The sequence below is a fragment of the Heterodontus francisci genome, chromosome 4 (genome assembly GCF_036365525.1).
Source record: "Heterodontus francisci isolate sHetFra1 chromosome 4, sHetFra1.hap1, whole genome shotgun sequence".
NCBI classification, from domain to species: domain Eukaryota; kingdom Metazoa; phylum Chordata; class Chondrichthyes; order Heterodontiformes; family Heterodontidae; genus Heterodontus; species Heterodontus francisci.
Window position 1 is genome coordinate 92,009,157 of NC_090374.1, and position 23,076 is coordinate 92,032,232.

A 23,076-nucleotide genomic window follows, 5' to 3' on the forward strand; every position below is an offset into this window, starting at 1 on the left:
GGCCGACTTCTGCTCCTAATTCGTATGGCAGCTCAACATTTCTGGTTACAGGGTTTTCTGACATTGAGGGTAGAGGGGGTTAAAAAGAGGGGCGGAGGGGTTGGTCGTCAAAACATTGGTCAAAGAAACAGAGTTGTGAGGAAGAATATGCTGGAAAGAGCATCAAATGAGGCCATAGGGATTGAACAGAGGAACAAAAAAGGGGTAATCAATGCCAGGAATATGCTTTTTACCTCCAACCAGTCAGAAGGAAATAGAAGAGCAAATATGTAGGCAAATTGTTGAGAAGTGAAGAAACAAACAATAGTAGGAAACTTCAACTATCCTAATATTAACTGGAATAAATTCAGGTATAGAGGGCGCAGATTTCATAAAATGCATTCAGAAGAACTTTTTTAGCCAGTACGTAGCAAGCCCAACAAGAGAAGGGGCAGTTCTGGACTTTGTCATAGGGAATGAATCTGCACAGGTGGTAGGGGTATCAGTGGAAGCTCATTTCAGTGATACTGATCATAATACAGTTAGATTTATAGTAGTTCTGGAAAAGGATAAAGATAAACCAAGAGTAAAAGTTTAAATTGGGGAAAGGACAAATTTGCTCAGTTGTGATATGGCAAAAGTGGACTGGAAACATTTACTTGAAGAAAAATCAGTGTCAGAGCAATAGGAGGCATTTAAGGAGGAGCTAAAGAAGGTTCAGAACAAGTATGTTCCCACAAAGAAAAAGGGTAGAACTTCCAAATCTAGACCTAGCTGAATATTAAAGAACATAGAGTAGGATAAGACAAAGTAAGATTATATCAGATGCCAAAAGCTCAATACCGCAGAAAGCCTAGAAGTATGTAAAGAAAATGCAGGGTGAAATTAAAAAAGAAATAAGGAAAGCAAAGAGAGGATATGAAAAAATATTGGCAAGGAAAACCAAAAGATGTTTTCTAAATACATAAAGAGCAAGAGGATAACTAAGGAAGACAAGTAGGGCCAATTAGAGGCCAAAAATATAATGTGCATAGAAGCAGAAGACATGGGCATGGTTCTTCATGAACACTTTGTGTATTCCTTCACTTTAGGAAGGATGTGAGTGCCCTTAAGTGGGTACAGAGAAGATTTACTAGAATGGTTTCTGGGATGGGGGATTTTAGTTACAAGATTAGGCTGGAAAATCTGGGCGTGTTCTCCTTAGAACTAAGGAGATTGAGGGAAGATTTAATAGAAGTGTACAAGATTATAACAGGCTTAGATAAGTTAGACAAGGAAAAACTGCTCCCACTAACAAATGGTACAAGGGCTGGGGGCCACAGATTGAAAGTTTTGGGCAAAAGATGCAGGGGGAACATGAGGAAACACTTTTTTTTTTAAACGCAGCACATGGTGGACTTCAAGGAGAAGTTGGATGGCCACCTGAGTGAAATAGATTTGTACCGGTGAGTGAAATGAACAGCATAGCTCCGTGAAATCGATGGGCCGAATAGCCTTCTGCCGTAAATGACACTATAAAAGACTGGGACAAAGCAGACATTGTGGTTAAGGAGACGTGTGAAATATTAGGTGGGATGAACACAGTAAGAGGAAATATTAATGTGTTTAACATCCTTGAAAGTCGATAAATTACCAGGCCCGGATGAAAAATATCCCAGGCTGCTAAGGGAAGAAACAGCTAAATTCTGACCAACATTTTCTAATCCTCTCTGGCTATAGGTGTGGTGCTGGAGGACTGGTAATGTTGAATCATTGTTCAAAAAGGGAGGAAGGGATACACTGAGTAATAACAAGCCAGTCAGCCTAACCTCAGTGGTAGACAAATTATTGGAAAAAATTCTGCGACAGTATAAAATCATCATTTAGAATGGCACAGATTAATCAAGGACAATCAGCATGGATTTGTTCAGGGAAAGTCATGTCTGACTAACTTGATAGAATTTTTTGAGGAGGTAGCAAAGAGGATTGATGAGGGTAGTGCATTTGGTGTAGTCTACATGAATATTCACAAGACTTTTGACAAGGTCCCACATGACAGACTGCTGTAAGAAATGGGACCCTTTAATAAATGATACTTCTCAGAGTGATACAAACTTCTTATAGAAACAGTAGGCATAGTATGAAACAGACCCATAGAGAAGCTGTTTTCCTCTTTCTCTCCCTCCCTCTCAAAAGGGACACAGAAGTAGTTTCTAATACCAGGGTCAATACTGGTGTAAGCACGATAGGGGGGAAAGAAGCATGACATTCCGGAAGGGGTCATATAGGAGCCACCATAGACATTCCTAAGCTGATACGAGAGTCTTCTAGCGCCTTGTGTACCGTCTTATCTGTACAAGTATCTAGTGAAAGCTAACATTTGGCCTTCGGTATGAAGTAAACTGAAAGATGACCTCAAGCTGAAGTGATGGACCAAGGGGAGATGACCACTTCGGACACCTCAGGTACCCTTCATGTATTCATTGGTGAGAAGAGTTCGAGCATGTGATTGACATAGGTTGAATTACCATACCCTAAAGTACATAAACAGGTGATCAGGAAGGAAATAGTCAGTCTTTGACGGACAGAAGGGGAGTTTCCCAATGCCAGGCTTCGGCCGAACAATTTGGTTAGCTCAAGAAACCATGAGGACTGAAGAGACCACCTACACCTCACGTGCCTCATCAGTCAGGGTGACTGCCAACACCGTTCTGCCTCACTATGATCTGGGATCGGTAATCCGTTCAATCTGTTAGTGGTCGTATATCTTTTGTCTATTTAACTTACTCATCATCATATGTAAACTGCTACTTAATGTATATATATTTAAACTGATGCTTCTGAATAAACTATTTTAAAATCAGATTATAAGCTCAAGTCCTTTGTAACTCCCGCACAGTGGCGCAGTGGTTAGCACTGCAGCCTCACAGCTCCAGGGACCCGGGTTCGATTCTGGGCACTGCCTGTGTGGAGTTTGCAAGTTCTCCCTGTGTCTGCGTGGGTTTTCTCCGGGTGCTCCGGTTTCCTCCCACAAGCCAAAAGACTTGCAGGTTGGTAGGTAAATTGGCCATTATAAATTGTCACTAGTATAGGTAGGTGGTAGGGAAATATAGGGACAGATGGGGATGTTTGGTAGGAATATGGGATTAGTGTAGGATTAGTATAAATTGGTGGTTGATGGTCGGCACAGACTCGGTGGGCCGAAGGGCCTGTTTCAGTGCTGTATCTCTAATCTAAAAAAAAATCTTACACTGGTCAGAAAACTAAAAGCTCATGGGATCCAAGGGAAAGTGACAACTTGGATTCAAACATGGCCCAGTGGCAGGAAGCAAAAGGTTATGGTCGATGGGTGTTTTGCCCACTGCCCTCCCCCAGCCATACTTGCTCTTTGTTTTCCTCATGGAACACTAAATGGAATTGAATGTAATCCGGACAAAATTGCAAAGTACAGCTGGAGATACTTTGATCTTCGATCCTGCTGTCTACACCGTCCAGAGTGTCCGCAGCCACGGCGTGCGGTAAGTCCATTGTAGAGAAGAAGGAGCAGCGGGACTCTAGGAAAATAAGGCTATCACAGAGGGGAAGCCTTGAGAAAAAGGTGCCCCGAACACGTAAAAAGCCACGAATGGCTCCTCGGCCACAACTTCAAAGCGCCCGCGGGAGATGGCTCGGAGAGCATCTGCAGCGCAATGTTGGCGAATTCCTGCTGGTACCAGCGCCCCAGGCTGTCGCTCACCTCCCGGAGGACGCGGATGAGCTTTCCCAGCGTCGACGGTGGGAACTGATGAAATGGTTTAATACCTGCAGCCCCTTACCCCCCCCCCCTTCCCAGCTCACCACCCCCCCCCGCAGCCCCCTCCCTCCATTTTCTCCCTGCACCCCCCCTACCCCCTTACAGCCCCCGTCCCCTCGCACTCCCACCGGCATCCTCCTACCCCTGTGTAGGGGCCCTAACAACCCCACTGCCTTGTGGACGTCTCGGGAGAGACCAAGGCTAAGGGAGTAAACCCTAACAGAAAATCTGGAACGGAACTACATAGGCGGTCATGTGTCACCTTTGGCATGTTTCCGGCAGTTCCTGCAGCCATACCGGTGCCAAACGTCATGCTCTGCACTCCTTTGGACCCCACCAGAAAGGCCGAGAGGGGGGTTTTGACGCTTGGGCAACTCTCAACCTCCATAGATTCACCCAGGCATGCGCCATGGAGAGGTCACTCCATAGTCGCCTCACAGTGACCGAAACAACACGGAAAGCATCAGTTACGGGTTATAAGTCCAGCTCAATTAGCGTAGAGAATGGGCGCCACGGGTTGCCTTTGTCGGTGGGAGAGGTCATCGCACCTCACTGGGCAGCTACTGCCCGCCTCAAACCGGGCAGCCCCTGGTCAATAAGGTTCTGTCCCGCCACAGTCCACCTGCTTCAATGGGTGCTTGGAGCTCAGGGTCATTGCCCGAAAAGCGGACTGCAACACTGCACCAAACAGCACGAAAAAAGGAAAGAAGGTACCAGCCCTTCGTTTTGCAAGCTGGAACGTCAGAACTATGAGTCCTGACCTGTCGGAAGACCTTACACAAATCAACGATTCTCAGAAGACCGCCATCATTAACAACGAGCTCAGTAGACTCAATGTAGACATTGCAGCACTTTAGGAGACACGCCTTCCTGAGAGTGGATTTCTAAAAGCAAGACTACACCTTCTTCTGGCAGGGCAGGGATCCTGAAGAACCAAGACAGCATGGAGTGGGCTTCGCCATCAGAAACTCCTTGTTCAGCATGATAGAGCCTCCCTCAAATGGCTTGGAACACATTCTGTCCATTTGACTGGCCTCTGGTCCAGTACACCTACTCAGCATCTATGCTCCAACACTCTGCTCCCCACCTGAAGATAAAGACCAGTTCTACGAGGAACTCCATAATATCATTAGTAGCATCCCCAATACCGAACATCTGTTCCTGCTGGGGGACTTTAATGCCAGGGTTGGGGTCGACCATGACTCATGGCCCTCCTGCCTTGGGCGCTATGGCGTTGGAAGGATGAATGAGAATGGAGAGAGACTGCTTGAGTTGTGTACCTATCACAACCTCTGCATCACCAACTCGTTCTTTCACACTAAACCCTGTCACCAGGTTTCATGGAGGCACCCAAGATCACGTCGTTGGCACCAGCTGGACCTCATCGTCACAAGGCGAGCCTCCTTAAACAGTGTTCAAATCACACGCAGCTTCCACAGTGCGGACTGTGACACCTACCATTCCCTGGTGTGCAACAAGATTAGACTCAAACCAAAGAAGCTGCATCACTCCAAGCAGAAGGGCCACCCGCGCATCAACATGTGCAGAATTTCTCATTCACAGCTATTACAAAAATTTCTAAATTCACTTGTAAAAGCCCTTCAAAACACTTCCACAGGGGATGCTGAGACCAAGTGGGCCCACATCAGAGATGCCATCTATGAGTCAGCTTTGACCACCTATGGCAAAAGTGCGAAGAGGAATGCAGACTGGTTTCAATCTCATTTTGAAGAGCTGGAACCTGTCATAGCCGCTAAGCGCATTGCACTGTTGAACTACCAGAAAGCCCCCAGCGAGTTAACATCCATAGCACTTAAAGTAGCCAGAAGCACTGCACAAAGAACAGCCAGGCACTGCGCAAATGACTACTGGCAACACCTTTGCAGTCACATTCAGCTGGCCTCAGACACCGGAAACATCAGAGGAATGTATGATGGCATTAAGAGAGCTTTTGGGCCAACCATCAAGATCGCCCCTTCTCAAATCTAAATCAGGGGACACAATCACTGACCAACGCAAGCAAATGGACCGCTGGGTTGAGCACTACCGAGAACTGCACTCCAGGGAGAATGTTGTCACTGAGACTGCCCTCAATGAAGCCCAGCCTCCACCAGTCATGGATGAGCTGGACGTACAGCCAACAAAATCGGAACTCAGTGATGCCATTGATTCTCTAGCCAGTGGAAAAGCCCCTGGGAAGGATAGCATTACCCCTGAAATCATCAAGAGTGCCAAGCCTGCTATACTCTCAGCACTACATGAACTGCTTTGCCTGTGCTGGGACGAAGGAGCAGTCCCTCAGGACATGCGCGATGCCAATATCATCACCCTCTATAAAAACAAAGGTGACCAAGATGACTGCAACAACTACCGTGGAATCTCCCTGCTCAGCATAGTGGGGAAAGTCTTTGCTCAAGTCGCTTTAAACAGGCTCCAGAAGCTGGCTGAGCGCGTCTACCCTGAGGCACAGTGTGGCTTTCGTGCAGAGAGATTGACCATTGATATGCTGTTCTCCCTTCGTCAGATACAGGAGAAATGCCGCGAACAACAGATGCCCCTCTACGTTGCTTTCATTGATCTCACCAAAGCCTTTGACCTCGTCAGCAGACGTGGTCTCTTCAGACTACTAGAAAAGATCGGATGTCCACCAAAGCTAAGTATCATCACCTCATTCCATGACAATATGAAAGGCACAATTCAGCATAGCGGCACCTCATCAGACCCCTTTCCTATCCTGAGTGGCGTGAAACAGGGTTGTGTTCTCGCACCCACACTGTTTGGGATTTTCTTCTCCCTGCTGCTCTCACATGCGTTCAAGTCTTCAGAAGAAGGAATTTTCCTCCACACAAGATCAGGGGGCAGGTTGTTCAACCTTGCCCATCTAAGAGCGAAGACCAAAGTACAGAAAGTCCTCATCAGGGAACTCCTCTTTGCTGACGATGTTGCTTTAACATCTCACACTGAAGAGTGTCTGCAGAGACTCATCGACAGGTTTGCGGTTGCCTGCAACTAATTTGGCCTAAACATCAGCCTCAAGAAAACGAACATCATGGGACAAGACGTCAGAAATGCCCCATCAATAAATATCGGCGACCACACTCTGGAAGTGGTTCAAGAGTTCACCTACCTAGGCTCAACTATCACCAGTAACCTGTCTCTAGATGCAGAAATCAACAAGCACATGGGAAAGGCTTCCACTGCTTTGTCCAGACTGGCCAAGCGAGTGTGGGAAAATGGCGCACTGACACGGAACACAAAAGTCCGAGTGTATCAAGCCTGTGTTCTCAGTACCTTGCTCTATGGCAGCGAGGCCTGGACAACGTGTGTCAGCCAAGAGCGACGCCTCAATTCATTCCATCTTCGCTGCCTCCGGAGAATACTTGGCATCAGGTGGCAGGACCGTATCTCCAACACAGAGGTCCTCGAGCGGCCAACATCCCCAGCTTATACACGCTACTGAGTCAGCGGCACTTGAGATGGCTTGGCCATGTGAGCCGCATGGAAGATGGCAAGATCCCCAAAGACACATTGTACAGCAAGCTCGTCACTGGTATCAGACCCACTGGCCGTCCAGGTCTCCGCTTTAAAGACGTCTGCAAACGCGACATGAAGTCCTGTGACACTGATCACAAGTCGTGGTTGCCAGCGATCGCCAGAGCTGGCGGGCAGCCATAAAGACGGTGCTAAAGTGTGGCGAGTCAAAGAGACTTAGCAGTTGGCAGGAAAAAAAGACAGAAGCGCAAGGGGAGAGCCAACTGTGTAACAGCGCCGACAACCAATTTTTTCTGTAGCACCTGTGGAAGAGTCTGTCACTCTAGAATTGGCCTTTATCGCCACTCCAGGCGCTGTTCCACACACCACTGACCACCTCCACGCACTTACCCATTGTCTCTCGAGATAAGGAGGCCAAAGAAGAATATGTATACATGATTTAGACTTTAATGTAGGCAGCATAATTAAGAACCTTGCAGATGTTATGAAACAGTGTGGTCGATAGTGAGGAAGAAAGCTGTAGACCACAGGAAGATATGAATGGACTAGTCCGGTGGGCAGAAAAATGGCAAATGGAATTCAATCCAGAGAACTGAGAGGCGGGATAGCTCTTTTCCAGCCAGCAGACACGGGCTGAAAGTCCTCCTTCTGTAAATCTTTCTAAGTATGTCGCATTAACAGTGACTGAATGAATCAAACCCTCTTTTTAGTACAGCGGCTTCTGGAGCCTCCCACCCCCAATACTGCCACACATTCACCATGTTGTCTGCTGAAAGCTTAGCAGTTGCCATCACCACTGTCGCTGTTAGAGGGGCGAGTTGCACTCACTGGAGGCACTGTTTACGCAGCTCCCGGTTGAAGGCGGCCTTCCTGCCTGAGTCCCTGCTGCTCGGGACGCGAATCTGCTTCTGCTGCTGCTTCTCCCCCGACACCAAGTCCGGCCTCCAACCACAAGAACCAGCCTGTTATAGACAGATAGAGGCGCATTTAATCTCAGGCCGTAAGGAAAGAAAATCCACACCGAATCCGGGCGATATAATAAATTGCTCCATACCGTTGCCGTTGCCAAGGCCGTCATCTTGATCACCAAGGTTCCGGGCCGTGGAGTGACAAAGCGCAGGCGCAGACTTGCGCTCCGGCTCGCGGCCACTGCCTCCGCTGGAAGGTACTGGTACTGCAGCGAGGGAACCCGCAACCCAGCAAACAGCATTGCGAAGCAAATATGCTGCAGACAGCTGCAAGCGCAATTCCTGCTGTAAATTGCAATCGACTCCCGCTTACTTGCCTGACTTCTTCCTCTCTTTCTGCACACACAGTCGCCAATTTTCTGCTGGTTTTCTGCAAACGCAGTTTCACATTGCGGAAAATTTGCGGAACGTCCCATAACTCACGACCCTTGTGTATAATTGAAAAAAGGTATTGTTGTTGAGACTGCGGAATCTGCAAAATAAGCCAAAATCACTTGTGGGCATGTTGACAACATGCAAATGAATATTCTGTTGGGAATTAGCCACGTGGTGCAGGGAGTTTGCAAAATGGCAGAACAGCAGCACAGGAGACAGAGATTGCCCAAATTCAGCTCAGATGAGCTCGAAGTGCTGGTTGCAGAGGTGACCACGCATAGAGACCAACTTTTCAATCGTGCCCACAGACTGTCGCAGGGAGATCGTGACAAGATATGGCAAGATATCACTGCCAAGGTCAACACAGTCTCGCGGGTCAGAAGGTCCATAAAGGCCATCAAGACACGTTGGGATGACCTTATGCGGCGCACCAAAGAGGTCGCCCATTTAGCCAGAGAGGCACGCCAAATTCAAGTAGGAGCCTGTGGAGCAGAAGACGTAACCCTGGAGGAATGGAGGGTCCATCAGATCATGCCCCCTCAGCCCATAATTTGCATGAGTGGATTGGATCCTGCGGACTTTCCATATTGGCGGGCAAGTAAGTATTAATTAATCTGTAACAATGCTAAATGTAATCTAATTTTTATTTTTGTTAGAATCTGATAGTCATTAAATTAGGACAAGATTAAATTATAATCTGAAGTAATTTGTTAGTTTCTATGAATGTTCCTAATACTATTATTACCATATTTTAATTGTAAATTTTATATGAACCCACTCGCCAGGCAATAGTTATAATAAGTGTATGTTTTCTGCTGCCACTTTTCCTACATTACAGTGTGATTACACTTCAAAAGTAATTCATTGACTTTGGGATGCCCTGACCTCATGAAAGGTGTAATATAAGTCCAAGTTTTTCTATCAATGGTAACTCAGAATATAGAAATTTATGGGTTAGCTGGGCCAAGTGACCCGTTTCAATGTTGGAACTTGTATATGTCAAAGTTCAGATTTAGATTGACTGAATCCAAACTGTTCAAATGGGCCGAAGGGCCTGTTTCAGTGCTGTATCTCTAAAAAAAAATAATGATTTCAAAAATAATACTGGAAAATATATCCATTTGGACTGGAAATTGAAGTATTCCCACCACAACTGGCCTGAAAGCATAAGGGATCAGAATCCATGCTCTCACCTGGGCTGGCAGGTTAAAATTTGCATTGAATCAAAGTCACCAGTTTCCATCAGGTATTCCCTAGAGACAAATGTAAAAAACGATCATATCTCCCTTTCAGCTCTCGATAGCCAGAAAAACTATAAAGAGACAAAAACAAGAAATGCTGGAATCAATCAGCAGGTCTGGCAGCATCTGTGGAAAGAGAAGCAAAGTTAACGTTTCGGGTCAGTGACCCTTCTTCGGAACTGACAAATATTAGAAAAGTCACAGATTATAAACAAGTGAGGTGGGGGTGGGGCAAGAGATAACAAAGGAGAAGGTGCAGATTGGACCAGGCCACATAGCTGACCAAAAGGTCACGGAGCAAAGGCAAACAATATGTTAATGGTGTGTTGAAAGACAAAGCATTAGTACAGATTAGGTGTGAATACACTGAATATTGAACAGCAGCAAGTGCAAACCTGAAGAAAAACAACCTGAAAAAAACAGTGGGTAAGCAAACTGAACAAACTAAGATGAAATGAAATAAATGCAAAAAAAATCGTAAAAAATGTAAAAAGGAATGTAAAAAAAAGGAAGAAAAAATAACTAAAAATGAAAGTAAAATGGGGGGCTGTCATGCTCTGAAATTATTGAACTCAATGTTCAGTCCGGCAGGCTGTAGTGTGCCTAATCGGTAGATGAGATGCTGTTCCTCGAGCTTGCGTTGATGTTCACTGGAACACTGCAGCAATCCCAGGACAGAGATGTGAGCATGAGAGCAGGGGGGAGTGTTGAAATGGCAAGCAACCGGAAGCTCAGGGTCCTGCTTGCGGACTGAGCGGAGATGTTCCGCAAAGCGGTCACCCAGTCTGCGCTTGGTCTCCCCAATGTAGAGGAGACCACACTGTGAGCAGCGAATACAATATACTACATTGAAAGAAGTACAAGTAAATCGCTGCTTCACCTGAAAGGAGTGTTTGGGGCCTGGGATCGTGAGGAGAGAGGAGGTAAATGGGCAGGTATTACACCTCCTGCGATTGCAGGGGAAGGTGCCCTGGGACGGGGACGAGCTGGTGGGGGTAATGGAGGAGTGGACCAGGGTGTCGCGGAGGGAACGATCCCTTTGGAATGCTGACAGGGGAAGGGAGGGGAAGATGCGACTGGTAGTGGCATCACGCTGGAAGTGGCGAAAATGGCGGAGGATGATCCTTTGGATATGGAGGCTGGTGGGATGAAAAGTGAGGACAAGGGGAACCCTGTCACGGTTCTGGGAGGGAGGGGAAGGGGTGAGGGTAGAGGTGCGGGGAATGGGTCGGACACGGTTGAGGGCCCTGTCAACCACAGTGGGGGGAAATCCTCGGTTGAGGAAAAAGGAGGTCATATCAGAAGCACCGTCATGGAAGGTAGCATCATCAGAGCAGATGCGTCGGAGACGGAGAAATTGGGAGAATGGAATGGAGTCCTTACAGGAGGTAGGGTGTGAAGAAGTGTAGTCGAGGTAGCTGTGGGAGTCAGTGGGCTTATAATGGATATTGGTAGACAACCTATCCCCAGAGATGGAGACAGAGAAGTCGAGGAAGGGAAGGGAAGTGTCAGAGATGGACCATGTAAAGGTGAGGGAAGGGTGGAAATTGGAAGCAAAGTTGATAAAGTTTTCTAGTTCGGGGCGGGAGCAGGAAACGGCACCGATACAGTCATCAATGTACCGGAAAAAGAGTTGGGGGAGGGGTCCTGAGTAGGACTGGAACAAAGAATGCTCGACATATCCCACAAAAAGACAGGCATAACTAGGACCCATGCGGGTACCCATAGCGACACCTTTTACTTGAAGGAAGTGCATGGAGTTGAAGGAGAAGTTGTTCAATATGAGAACAAGTTCAGCCAGGCGGAGGAGGGTGGTGGTGGATGGGGACTGGTTGGGCCTCTGTTCCAGGAAGAAGCGGAGAGCCCTCAAACCATCCTGGTGGGGGATGGAGGTGTAGAGCGATTGGACGTCCATAGTGAAGAGGAGGGGGTTGGGACCAGGAAACTGGAAATTGTCAAAATGACGTAGGGCGTCAGATTAGGTGTGAATACACTGAATATTGAACAGCAGCAAGTGCAAACCTGAAGAAAAACAACCTGAAAAAAACAGTGGGATGCTTAGACAAACTATAAAGAGACCTTGGCACAGTAGAGTTGAACCATAGTAAATGAATCAATTGTGTTTTTCTTCTCTCCTTTTAGTTTGTTGGTAATTGTGTGCTTATCAAAGTCAGAGTTTTCAGTGAATGGAACACTTATTTATGCATTTTGAGCACCTATTTGTTCTTCAGGTGCTGCCTGATCAAATTTAGCATGATTAAATGCAAGGTAAAACTCACTCTCCTTTACCCAAGCAGCAGACCTTAACCCTAATCTCAGAAGAGCATGCATTACTGTATGGATATGAATGGTCACAAGCATCATGCTGAAAAAGATTGTGAATAAGGTCAGGGCCAGCACACGTCCCTGCTTCATGCCTTTGGAGATTCGGAAGGGACTCAAGAGGTCACTGTTGTGCTTGACATGTCCGTACTGATTAACATGAAATTGCTTCACCATGGCAAGGAACCTAGGTGGGCATCCAAGTTTTTCAAAGATTTTCCAAAGTCCATTTCTGCTCACAGTGTTGAATGTCTTGGGGAGGTCTACGAAAGTGACGTACAGGCCTTTGTTTTGCTCACCACATTTTTCTTGTAATTGTCTGAGTGCAAATACCATGGCTGTGGTGCCTCTGTTTGCTCTGAAACTGCACTGGCTCTCTGGTAGGTTTTCTTCCGCAATGGTAGGCACAATGCTCAATGGTATTCTAGCCAGGATCTACCTAGCAATAGAAAGGAGGGTGATGCTATAGCAGGCAATGTAAGACCTTAAGGATGGAGTTTACGTAAGCTTCCAGACTGATGGAGGTCTTTTCAACCTCAGGCATCTTCAGGCTCACGCAAAGACATTAAAAAAACCCATCCGTAAACTTCTTTTTGTCGATGACTGTGCTGTCCTGGCCCACAGTCAGTCAGACCTGCAGTGTATAACAACACGTTTCTCCGAGGCGGTACAATTCTTTGGACTAAAAATCGGTTTAAAGAAAACTGAAGTCCTGCATCAGCCTGCAGCCCAAGAAGAATATAGACTGCCAAGCATTGTCATTGAGGGAATGCCATCAAGTAATTTACCTATTTGGGGTGCGTCATCTTGTTTGATGCCACCATAGACAAGGAAGTGGTCAATAGGCTATCAAAAGCAAACAGCGCACTCGGCAGACTCTACAAACGAGTGTGGAGCAACCACAGCCTCAGAGCACAGACCAAACTCAAAGTGCACAAATCCGTAGTCCTCACCACCCTTCTGTATGGTGGTGAGTCCTGGGTCCTATACTGCCATCATGCTTGCCTTCTAGAGCACTTCCATCAGCGCTGCCTCCGTTGCATCCTCAGGAACTGCTGGCAGGACTGCATCACAAACATTGAAGCCCTGGAAACAGCCAACATCACCAGCATCAAGGCCATCCTCCCGCAAAGCCAACTGCGTTGGGCGGGTCACGTTGCCCAGATGGACAACAGTCTCCTGCCCAAGATCGTGTTGTATGGAGAGCTGACCACTGGTAAACGGAACAGGGGGCCCCACGCGAATGTTTCAAGAACTCCCTGAAGAAGTCCCGCTCTGGGTGCCACATCGACCATTGCCGGTGGGAAGCACAGGCCATAGATCATGATGCCTGGAGATGCTACATCAAGAGGACTACAGACACCTCTGAGACTGAGCAAAGAACCAGCATGAAAGAGAAGAGGAGGAGAAGGATAGATCCAATTGCCCCCAGCAGCAACTACATCTTCATTTGCACCTGCTGTGGGAGAATCTGCCAGTCACGGATAGGCCTGACTAGCCACCAGCAGGCCTGCAACCGATGAGTACAACCGTCCCAAAATCTTCGTCTTCGAAGAAATGCCAAGAGAGATGAATGGTCACACTACCCATATTCACCATTATAATGGCACCTGAATGAGTTTACCAAATAGAGCTGAATCATAGGGAGTTTGTCTTGAACCTGTGACTGTTGCAACTAGAAGGGTAATTTTATAATTAAAATTGGAATTATAAATTGCTGGTCCTGACCAGGACTGCATGTTATGAATTTGGGCATTCACCTAAATTCACAGTTCTGTTTTTCCTATACTCTATACTGGGATCATGAATTTTCATAATTCCTCTTTGGATTGAGACTTCACAGCTCACTTCTCATATATTCCTTACAGTTAGTAGGATGGAGAAACTTTCAGCACATCAATCTGGGCTGGATTCATACCTAGGCCTAGAAAATGAAAGGACAATGTACTAACCCAATGTGCCAAATCAGTACCTAGCATATTGTTTTATTTTAGGGAAAACTGGATCCAAATTTAAATGAGATAACAGATGGTGTTATTGAATGAGTCAGGTTTGAGCCCATTAGGACTAGTTTAGATATGCAGCATGCTTTGGAACTCATTCATAATGACAGTTGGTGTAAACAGAATTACCAGTCACATCTTGCCTCTGTGTAAGGAGATTATGTATTCAAGCACCACACCAGGACTTGATCGCATAATCTTAGCTGGCATTCCAGTGTAGTATTAGACACTGCTGCATTCTCTGAGGTGCTGGCCTTTGTATGAGATGTGAAACCACAATTATAATGGTTCAGATGGATGTACAAGATCTCATAGCACATTTTTATTCAACATTCAATTAATATTACCATAATTCATCTCATTGTTGGGATATTGCTGGCACAGAATAACTGCTACTTTTACTTCGATAACAACAGTCACAGGACTCTAATGAGTAATTAATTTATGTAGAGCATTTTGATCTGTTTAAGGTGCCAGATTAATGGAAATATTTCTTGTCACTTCTCCACTAAAATAAAATGTGCATTGGCATTAGAAAGATGGGATAAAATTAATTTAAAAGGAGTACATAGAAAATTCATTCCCTTCCCAGGTTCATTCTTAAAGAAAGATCGATCTTGCATTCATGTAGTGCCTTATCTCTCCTTTGGGTCATCGTACAATGTTTAATCAATAAATTGCCTTTGAAGTGTAGACTGGTGTTTTGTGGGCAAACACAATGGTCAATTTGTATACAGCAACGTCCACAAACATTAAATATAACAAAAAACAGCTAATTTATTTCTAGTGAACATCAACGCAAGCTCGAGGAACAGCATCTCATCTACCGATTAGGCACACTACAGCCTGCCGGTCTGAACATTGAGTTCAATAATTTCAGAGCATGACAGCCCCCCACTTTACTTTCATTTTTAGTTATTTTTTCTTCCTTTTTTTTTGGCATTCCTTTTTACATTTTTTACAATCTTTTTTTGTATTTATTTCAGTTCATCTTAGTTTGTTCAGTTTGCTCACCCACTGTTTTTTTCAGGTTGTTTTTCTTCAGGTTTGCACTTGCTGATGTTCAATATTCAGTATATTCACACCTAATCTGTACTAATGCTTTGTCTTTCAACACACCATTAACATCTTGTTTGCCTTTGCTCCGTGACCTTTTGGTCAGCTATGTGGCCTGGTCCAATCTGCACCTTCTCCTTTGTTATCTCTTGCCCAACCCCCACCTCACTTGTTTATAATCTGTGACTTTTCTAATATTTGTCAGTTCCGAAGAAGGGTCACTGACCCGAAACGTTAACTCTGCTTCTCTTTCCACAGATGCTGCCAGACCTGCTGAGTGAATCCAGCATTTCTTCTTTTTGTTTCAGATTTCCAGCATCCGCAGTATTTTGCTTTTAATTTATTTCTAATATGTATTTGGGAGAGGAATGTTGTCCGGGTAAGGGTATAATCTGGCTGCTGTAGTGCCATGGGATCATTTATGTCCACCCAAGCAGACAGATAGGGCCTCAATATAATGTCTCATGCAATAGATGGCCTTCAATTAATGTAGAACTCTCTGAATACTTCACTGAAATGTAATCCTTGATTATGTGCTTGAGCCTACAAATATCTGACTCACAGGCAAGCGTGCTACGAACTGATACTCGTTATGTTTTTAAAAGCTTTAATTGATTCAGATTACCTTGAATTTTTTTTATTCTTTCTTGGGATGTGGTCGTCGCTGGCAAGGGCAGCATTTGTTGCCCATCCCTAATTGCCCTTGACAACTGCGTGGCTTGCTAGACCATTTCAGAGGGCAGTTAAGAGTCAACCACATTGCTGAGGGTCTGGAGTCACATGTAGGCCAGACCAGGTAAGGACAGCAGATTTCCTTCCCTAAAGGACTTTAGTGAACCAGATGGGTTTTTACTACAGTTGATAGTTTCATGGCACCATTACTGAGACTAGCTTTCAATTCCAGATTTTAATTCATTGAATTTTAAATTCCACCAGCTGCCATGGTGGCTAGAAGGTATTTCTGCCAATAATTACAATTATATTTTATATATGTATATAACAGAAAAAGGAGAGATGTATGTTGGAAGGTGACATTTATTTTAGGGCTCAAAGTGATTGATATCTGTTCACTTATACATTTCATAAACCCTGGAGCCAAAAACCCATTGCCATCTAAACAACAAGATAATGCTTGAAAAATTAATTTGGTTTCAACAAAAAGCTGTAATTATTAACTGATTTTATAATCTTTAAAGGGACTATGTTGCTATGCGATGTTTTCTTTGATGCTAATTTACAGTGTTTGTAAATACATTGCAATGATTCAACATATTGCCATTGCAACTGAGGCCAGAAAGGTATAGATATTACATTAAAGGGCTGGTTAAATGGTTTTAAAAAATAAACACTTTGAAAGTTTCCCTGATGGCTGACACAGTGACTACAGTAAATATTTTCCAACATGCTTTTCAATGAATTTAGCCTTCCCAAAAAACTCCCTTATAAAGCAATAAAATTTAAACTTTGTTTCCATCTTAAATTATGATGAAGCTTGAATTTTTAAAACTCATTTTAAGCAACTTAATGATCTAAAACAGTGTGATTAATTTGTGAGTTCTTTAGTTCAAGTGATTTAATAAGAAAACCTCAAATTGTATTTTTCCAGTAAAGGAGGAAGGAGGATCCTCTGCAGAGGAAGCTGGACCATCGGGAACACAAGTCACTTGCCATGAAGATGGAGCAAGAAGTTGGACACCGCCCTCAGAATCTTCATCCTCCCCTCATGTCCCATCCTCATTACCGGAGGCATACCTTTCCCACAGGGACCCATGCCCACCGCCCAAGGCCAGTTTAATGAACAAATTTGATAGGCAACTGCTCGCATCTCAAAACCAGCAGACTGCACTCTTGAGAGAATTTTGGGAAGGTTTCCAGCCCCTCATGCAGGACCTCATACAGGCAACCCGGGAGTTAGCTCATGAAACTCACTTAGTTGCTGAGCATACCCATCAGGTGGCCCAGCAAACGAAGGGAGTGGTTGAGAACACAAGAGACCTGGTGCTGCAGAATCAGCAGTTAGTCCTTCACAACCAAGAAATGGCTCAAAACATTTCAGAGATGCGTCTGTCCATGCAGCAGCATTTCTCCCAAGCATCCCTTGGGCCACTAAGATTCATGGGGTCTGTGCTTGAACAACCAAACCACACAGCAAGTTTACAGGGCCACTCTCCCACACATCTCCCTCAACTGGAAAGTCCAGGACCTTCTGGAGTGCAGCAACCTGAAACACTTGGTTTGGCACAAACAAAGAGAAACTGTAGGACCCCAGAAAAGAAAAGACGATTAGTTTGAGGACTGCACTGCCGTGGGGAAGTTTGAAATAGTCTGCAATATCTCAAGTGAAGTTGTTTAATTCTTTAATGTATATTTTTAAGTATTTTGTGTTATATTTTTGAATTCAATATGTTGTTCAACTTTACATACGCATCGGTTAACCGAAAAATAGGGATTTTCTCTTTAGAGCTCTGTTACAAAAAAAAGACAAAACAGAATCGTTTGGCCAAATACTTGCAATGCTTGAAGAAAAAAAGAAGATATGGAATGATGTCAGTTGTCCCTTTTTGTTTTGGCATCCCAAATACGAGTTTACGGCTGTCACTGGAATCTTTCCAGAACAGTTCTTTTCAGGCAGCGTTGAAGATCAGTTTAGCAGGCTTTCCAGGAGAAATGCGGTAACAGGGGTTTCTGGCAGGCTTTTGAGAACAAATGCAGCATCAATTTCTCTCTTTCTTATACTTGATTCTCAGGAAGTTCTCAAACAGATGGAAGAGGGTGCTGATGGTGACTCCTCTCTTAGCTGGTTTTCTCCAACTGCCTTCAAAAACAGCACTGTCCAAAGCAAAGCCAAAATACCTCAAGAGTCAATCCTCCTGACCCCTATAAATCTTGACCAGTCACCTCTCCGTAAACATCTCCCCCAAGTCAAAAAGCTCCTGCTGGGTATTTATCTGAAGGCAAGTGACTTCCAGTAAATGTTATTTTCAAACAAGACCTCTCAGTTCCTTTTAATGACCACAGCGAAAAACAATCTTGGAATCCTTTTCAGTTTTCTCAAATAAAACAATGTCCATAATTCTAAAATACGCAAGTCCTCAAAAAAACTAACAAAAAATAGAAGCACCGTCATTAACATTAATAACAACAACTTGCATTTATATAGCACCTTTAACATAATAAAATATCCCAAGGTGCTTCAGAGGAGTGTTATGAAGCAATATTTCACACCCAAGCCACATAAGGCAATGTTCGAACAGATGGCCAAAAGCTTGGGCAAAGAGGTAGGTTTTAAGGAACATCTTAAAGGAGGATAGAAAGGCAGAGAGGTTTAGGGAGGGAATTCCAGAGCTTAGGGCCTAGGCAGCTGAAGGCACAGTCACCAATCGTGGAGCTATTAAAATTGGGACACTCGAGGCCAGAATTCGATGAGCAGAGATATCTTGGAGAGCTGTAGAGCTGAAGGAGGTTACAGAGATGGTGAGGCATGAGGCCATGGAAGGATTTGAAAACAAGTTTGAGAATTTTAAAATTGAGGCGTTACTTCACTAAGAGTCAAGGTTGGTCAACGAGCACATGGGAAATGGGTGAATGAGACTTGGTGTGAGAAAGGACACGGGCAGCAAAGTTTTGAATGACCTCAAGTTTACAGAGGGTCGAATATGGGAGGCTGGCAGGAGTGCATTGAATAATCAAGTCTAGAGGTAACAAAAGCATGAGGGTTTCTGCAGCTGATGAGCTGAGGCAGATGAGCAGAGTTGGGTGATGTTATGGAGGTGGAAATAGGTGTGGATGTGTGGCTGGAAGCTTGTCCTGGGGTCAGTTGTGACACCAAGGTTGGAAACAGTCTGGTTCAGCCTCAGAGAGTTGTCAGGGAGAAGGATGAAGGTCAGTAGCTAGAGAACAGAGTTTGTAGCAGTGACCAAAGACAATGGCTTCGTTCTTCCCAACATGTAATTGTAGGAAATTTGTGTCATCCAGTGCTAGATGTCGGACAAGCTGTCTGATAATTTAGCAACAGTGGAGGAGACAATATAGGTGGTAGTGAGGTACAACTGGGAGTCATCGGCATACTTGTGAAAACTGATGCTGTTTTTGGATGATGTCGAGGGGAAGCATGTCGATGAGAAATAGGAGGGAGCCAAGGATAGATCCTTGGGGTCACCAGAAGTAAATTTGTGGGAGTGATAAGAAAAGCCATTGCAGGTAATACTCTGGCTACAGTTAGATAGATAAGCATTGAACCAGGTGAGAGCAGTCCCACCAAGCTGGACAATGGTTAACCATGTCAAAGGCTGCAGACAGGTCAAGAAAGGCAAGGAGGAATAGTTGACTTGTCGCAGTCACATAGCATATCATTTTGACTTTAATAAGAAACGTTTCGGTATGCGGCATGTGCAGAAATTTGATTGAAGGGATTCAAACATGATGTTCCGGGAAACAATGGGCATCAGTGTGAGCTTGGTGATTAACAGTCTTATGTGAACTTAGTATTCAGCAGCCAGAATTGGAAGATCTTGACTGACCAAACAATAACTCGCAGGTTTTGAAAGCCCTGAGAGATAATAGCATGCATTGCAGTCACCATGATCTAGAAGCTGGTACACAGAATGCTGTCTAGTTCTCCCCTATTATCACCAGAGCTGCTTCTATTCCTGCAACAAAGACAAATCTTCCCTGATATTGCTGCAAGGGAAAGCTGTAGCGTCCAGACATGAGTTTTGGGTCACAAAATTCTGAAGCCATAGGCAGCCTTCACCTGAGCCTCCACTGGGAAGGTGGCACATCTTTACTCAATCCCCACTTCTCCAGCTGCCTTGTTCTGTGTGAATCACCTGACGTCACTTCCTCAACAACATTATCTAATTCCCCCAGGTGAAATTATCTAAGCTGAAAAAGCAAGTGGCAGATGAAGTTGGGCAGGAGGTCTGTCATAGAGTTATACAGCACAGAAACAGGCCCTTCGGCCCATCTTGTCTGCCAGCCATCAAGCACCTATCTATTCTAATCCTACTTTGCAGCATTTGGCCCGTAGCCTTGTATGCTATGGCATTTCAAGTTCTCATCTAAATACTTCTTAAAAGTTGTGAGGGTTCCTGCCTCTACCACCCCTTCGGGCAGTGTGTTGCAGATTCCAACCACCCTCTGGGTGAAAAAAAATTCCTCAAATCCCCTCTAAATCTCCTGCCCCTTACCTTAAATCTATGCCCCTGGTTATTGACACCTCTGCTAAAGGAAAAAGTTTCTTCCTATCTATCCTATTTATGCCCCTCATAATTTTGTATACCTCAATCATGTCCCCCCTCAGCCTTCTCTGCTCTAAGGAAAACAACCCTAGCCTATCCAGTCTCTCTTCATAGCTGAAATGTTCCAGCCCAGGCAACATCCTGGTGAATCTCCTCTGCACCCTCTCCAGAGCAATCACATCCTATAGTGTGGCGACCAGAACTGTACACAGTACTCCAGCTGTGGCCTAACTAGCGTTTTATACAGCTCCATCATAACCTCCCTGCTCTTATATTCTATGCCTCGGCTAATAAAGGCAAGTATCCCATATGCCTTCTTAACCACCTTATCTGCCTGTGCTGCTGCCTTCAGTGATCTATGGACAAGTACACCAAGGTCCCTGTGACCCTTTGTACTTCTTCGGGTCCTATCATCCATTGTATATTCCCTTGCCTTGTTAGTCCTCCCAAAATGCATCACCTCACACTTCTCAAGATTAAATTCCATTTGTCACTGCTCTGCCCATCTTACCAGCCCATCTATATCGTCCTGTAATCTAAGACTTTCCTCCTCACCATGACACCACCAATTTTCGTGTCATCTGCGAACTTACTGATCATACCTCCTATATTCACGTCTAAATCATTAATGTACACTACAAACAGCAAGGGTCCCAGCACCGATCCGTGCGGAACACCACTAGTCATCGGCTTCCAATCACAAAAACAACCCTCAACCATTACCCTCTGCCTCCTGCCACTAAGCCAATTTTGGATCCAATTTGCCAAATTGCCCTGGATCCCATAGGCTTTTATCTTCTTAACCAATCTCCCATGCAGGACCTTATCAAAAGCCTTACTGAAGTCCATGTAGACTACATCAACAGTTTTACCCGCATCAACACATCTAGTCACCTCCTTGAAAAATTCAATCAAGTGCAGGAACTCATGGGTTGGCTATAGTCCAAATTGATCTCCTGCCTCACCCTCTACATCATCATTTTCCTTGTTTTCTATATCATCATTGTTTAAAAGAAGATATTTGTGTTCCTGTTCCTTCTTTTCCTCCTGCTCATCATCATCACTTTCCTACTGTGCCACCATGCCCCCACCAGCATATCTCCATTACTATGGTTGCTCTGCAGGAAAGGAGGTATTAGCTAAGAATGGGATAGAAGCTTGTGGCAGGTAGCGGACAAACGAGGGTGTTGTTTGGCCCGAATGCATACCACTCTTCTGTGGTTGTGTCCGTGCCTGGGTGTCCCTGAAGAGGGAGCACATGGTGTCCCGCCGTACACCTGAGGTCTTCGCAACCAGTGGGCACCACAGAGACTTGACTGCATCATCAACCCCGGAAATGTCAATTTAATTTGATTTATTAAGTTTCCTTTAAAGTTTGTTTTTTGTTAAAGTTTATTTTATGTGCCCTTACAGAAGGGAGCACTTATTACTTCTTAATTAGCAAAACCCTCTCATTAGTTGACTCTGGTGTTTCACAGGAAAGCCACAGTGAGTGTATTCAGCCAATAACCTGGTGCTCACAATATGCCTTTAACATCATGATCTGCTAGGACAAGAGCAAATTATCTCCCAGTGACCTATATGTTAAACTGTTCTTCTAGCAGGCAACATGGACATCTGCCTAAAGTCGGCAAGGTCCTTTTTCAAATATGGAAATCAGGTCTGATGTGGACAGGATGGGTTAGTGTTTTGTGGCTTTCCCACCATGTGAAGACAGGATGAAGGAGATTGGGGGCCAGAAGAATTCCAAGCAAGTGTGTCTTTTTTACTTTCCTTTTGCTCCTCTGGGTTCCACAAGGAAAGTTTTAGCCTTCTCTGCCCCTTCTTCCCTTCCACAAGATCTTCCCATAAACCCTTCCCCACAGTGTACTTAGTCGGCATTTTTTGATCCCACCCTCCAGCCAGCTGTTGTTTCTTGCCCAGTTCAAACGGACAATTGCTCATTGGCAAGCAGATAAGAATTGGAAGTTAAAATTGCCCAGGCCTCATTCTACAGACGTCTGGTTTAACGCTTGCCTCAACTGTGGATGTCTGATTTCTGCTCCTGATTGTGTAAATTGATTGAGGGCTATTGGTTGACTGAATGCTAAGTGGTATTGGAGAGCTAAAATAAGAGATGTGATGGTATTACCATGTTCAAATGGAGAAAGGGGGTTATGGGATTGTGCATTTAGTAATTTCTGTTAGGGAAAATAGGTAGCCATACTGTGAGATCCCAAGTCTGTACCTCTTTAACCAGATTGCATTGTGAAGGGTTAGTTGTGCAGCTGTTAATTTTAGAGAGTGAAGTGTGTGCTGGTGCCCAAAGTAGAAAAGGTAGAGTGGCTGTATATTACCTTGCCTACCCTGATCAGATCATTGAAATTTCTCAGGCACTGGAGTGGAGTCCTGGGTGTGAGAGAATTGGCATGCAGTGCCAGTGCCACTTCTCATGACATAAGTAACCTTGTTAACTCATTTACTGCCACAGAAACACAGCACTCTGCCTCTCCTGATTACTATTTCAAACGTGTGGCATCGTTTCTGCTCTGTTTCATATCCTTGTCTCTTCTATAGTTCTCCTGTGTTAGGCAATCTTATAAAATGGTACAAAAACAGCCATGTGACATGCTGTCAAGCTGACTGAGC

At 44.9% G+C, this 23,076-nt stretch overlaps 2 protein-coding genes across 5 annotated transcripts in view; one reads left to right on the forward strand and one right to left on the reverse strand.

Moving 5' to 3' along the window:
- LOC137369139 (coiled-coil domain-containing protein 112-like) overlaps nucleotides 1–8,365 on the reverse strand; it is a 50,862-nt gene extending 42,497 nt beyond the window's left edge. For both annotated transcript variants that reach the window (XM_068029861.1, XM_068029860.1), the window contains exons 1-2: nucleotides 8,298–8,365; nucleotides 8,072–8,205 (exon numbers count right to left, since the gene is read on the reverse strand). In XM_068029861.1, the coding sequence (XP_067885962.1) occupies nucleotides 8,072–8,205; nucleotides 8,298–8,321 (158 nt within the window). In that variant the 5' untranslated portion in view covers nucleotides 8,322–8,365. The remainder of the gene's footprint in view (nucleotides 1–8,071; nucleotides 8,206–8,297) is intronic.
- Nucleotides 8,366–8,770: 405 nt separating this feature from the next.
- LOC137369141 (myb-related transcription factor, partner of profilin-like) lies at nucleotides 8,771–20,651 on the forward strand. 3 transcript variants are annotated; one of them, XR_010974883.1, is made up of 3 exons: nucleotides 8,771–9,184; nucleotides 15,881–16,004; nucleotides 16,815–20,651. XR_010974883.1 is itself a non-coding variant. In XM_068029865.1 (2 exons), the coding sequence occupies exons 1-2, from the start codon at nucleotides 8,779–8,781 to the stop codon at nucleotides 17,498–17,500; spliced, it is 1,092 nt and encodes a 363-aa protein (XP_067885966.1). In that variant the 5' UTR covers nucleotides 8,771–8,778; the 3' UTR covers nucleotides 17,501–20,651. The 3 variants fall into 3 exon arrangements, 1 of the variants encoding a protein (XP_067885966.1); XM_068029865.1 differs by lacking the exon at nucleotides 15,881–16,004; XR_010974882.1 differs by lacking the exon at nucleotides 8,771–9,184 and having other exon boundaries at nucleotides 15,440–16,004.
- Nucleotides 20,652–23,076: the final 2,425 nt, after the last annotated feature.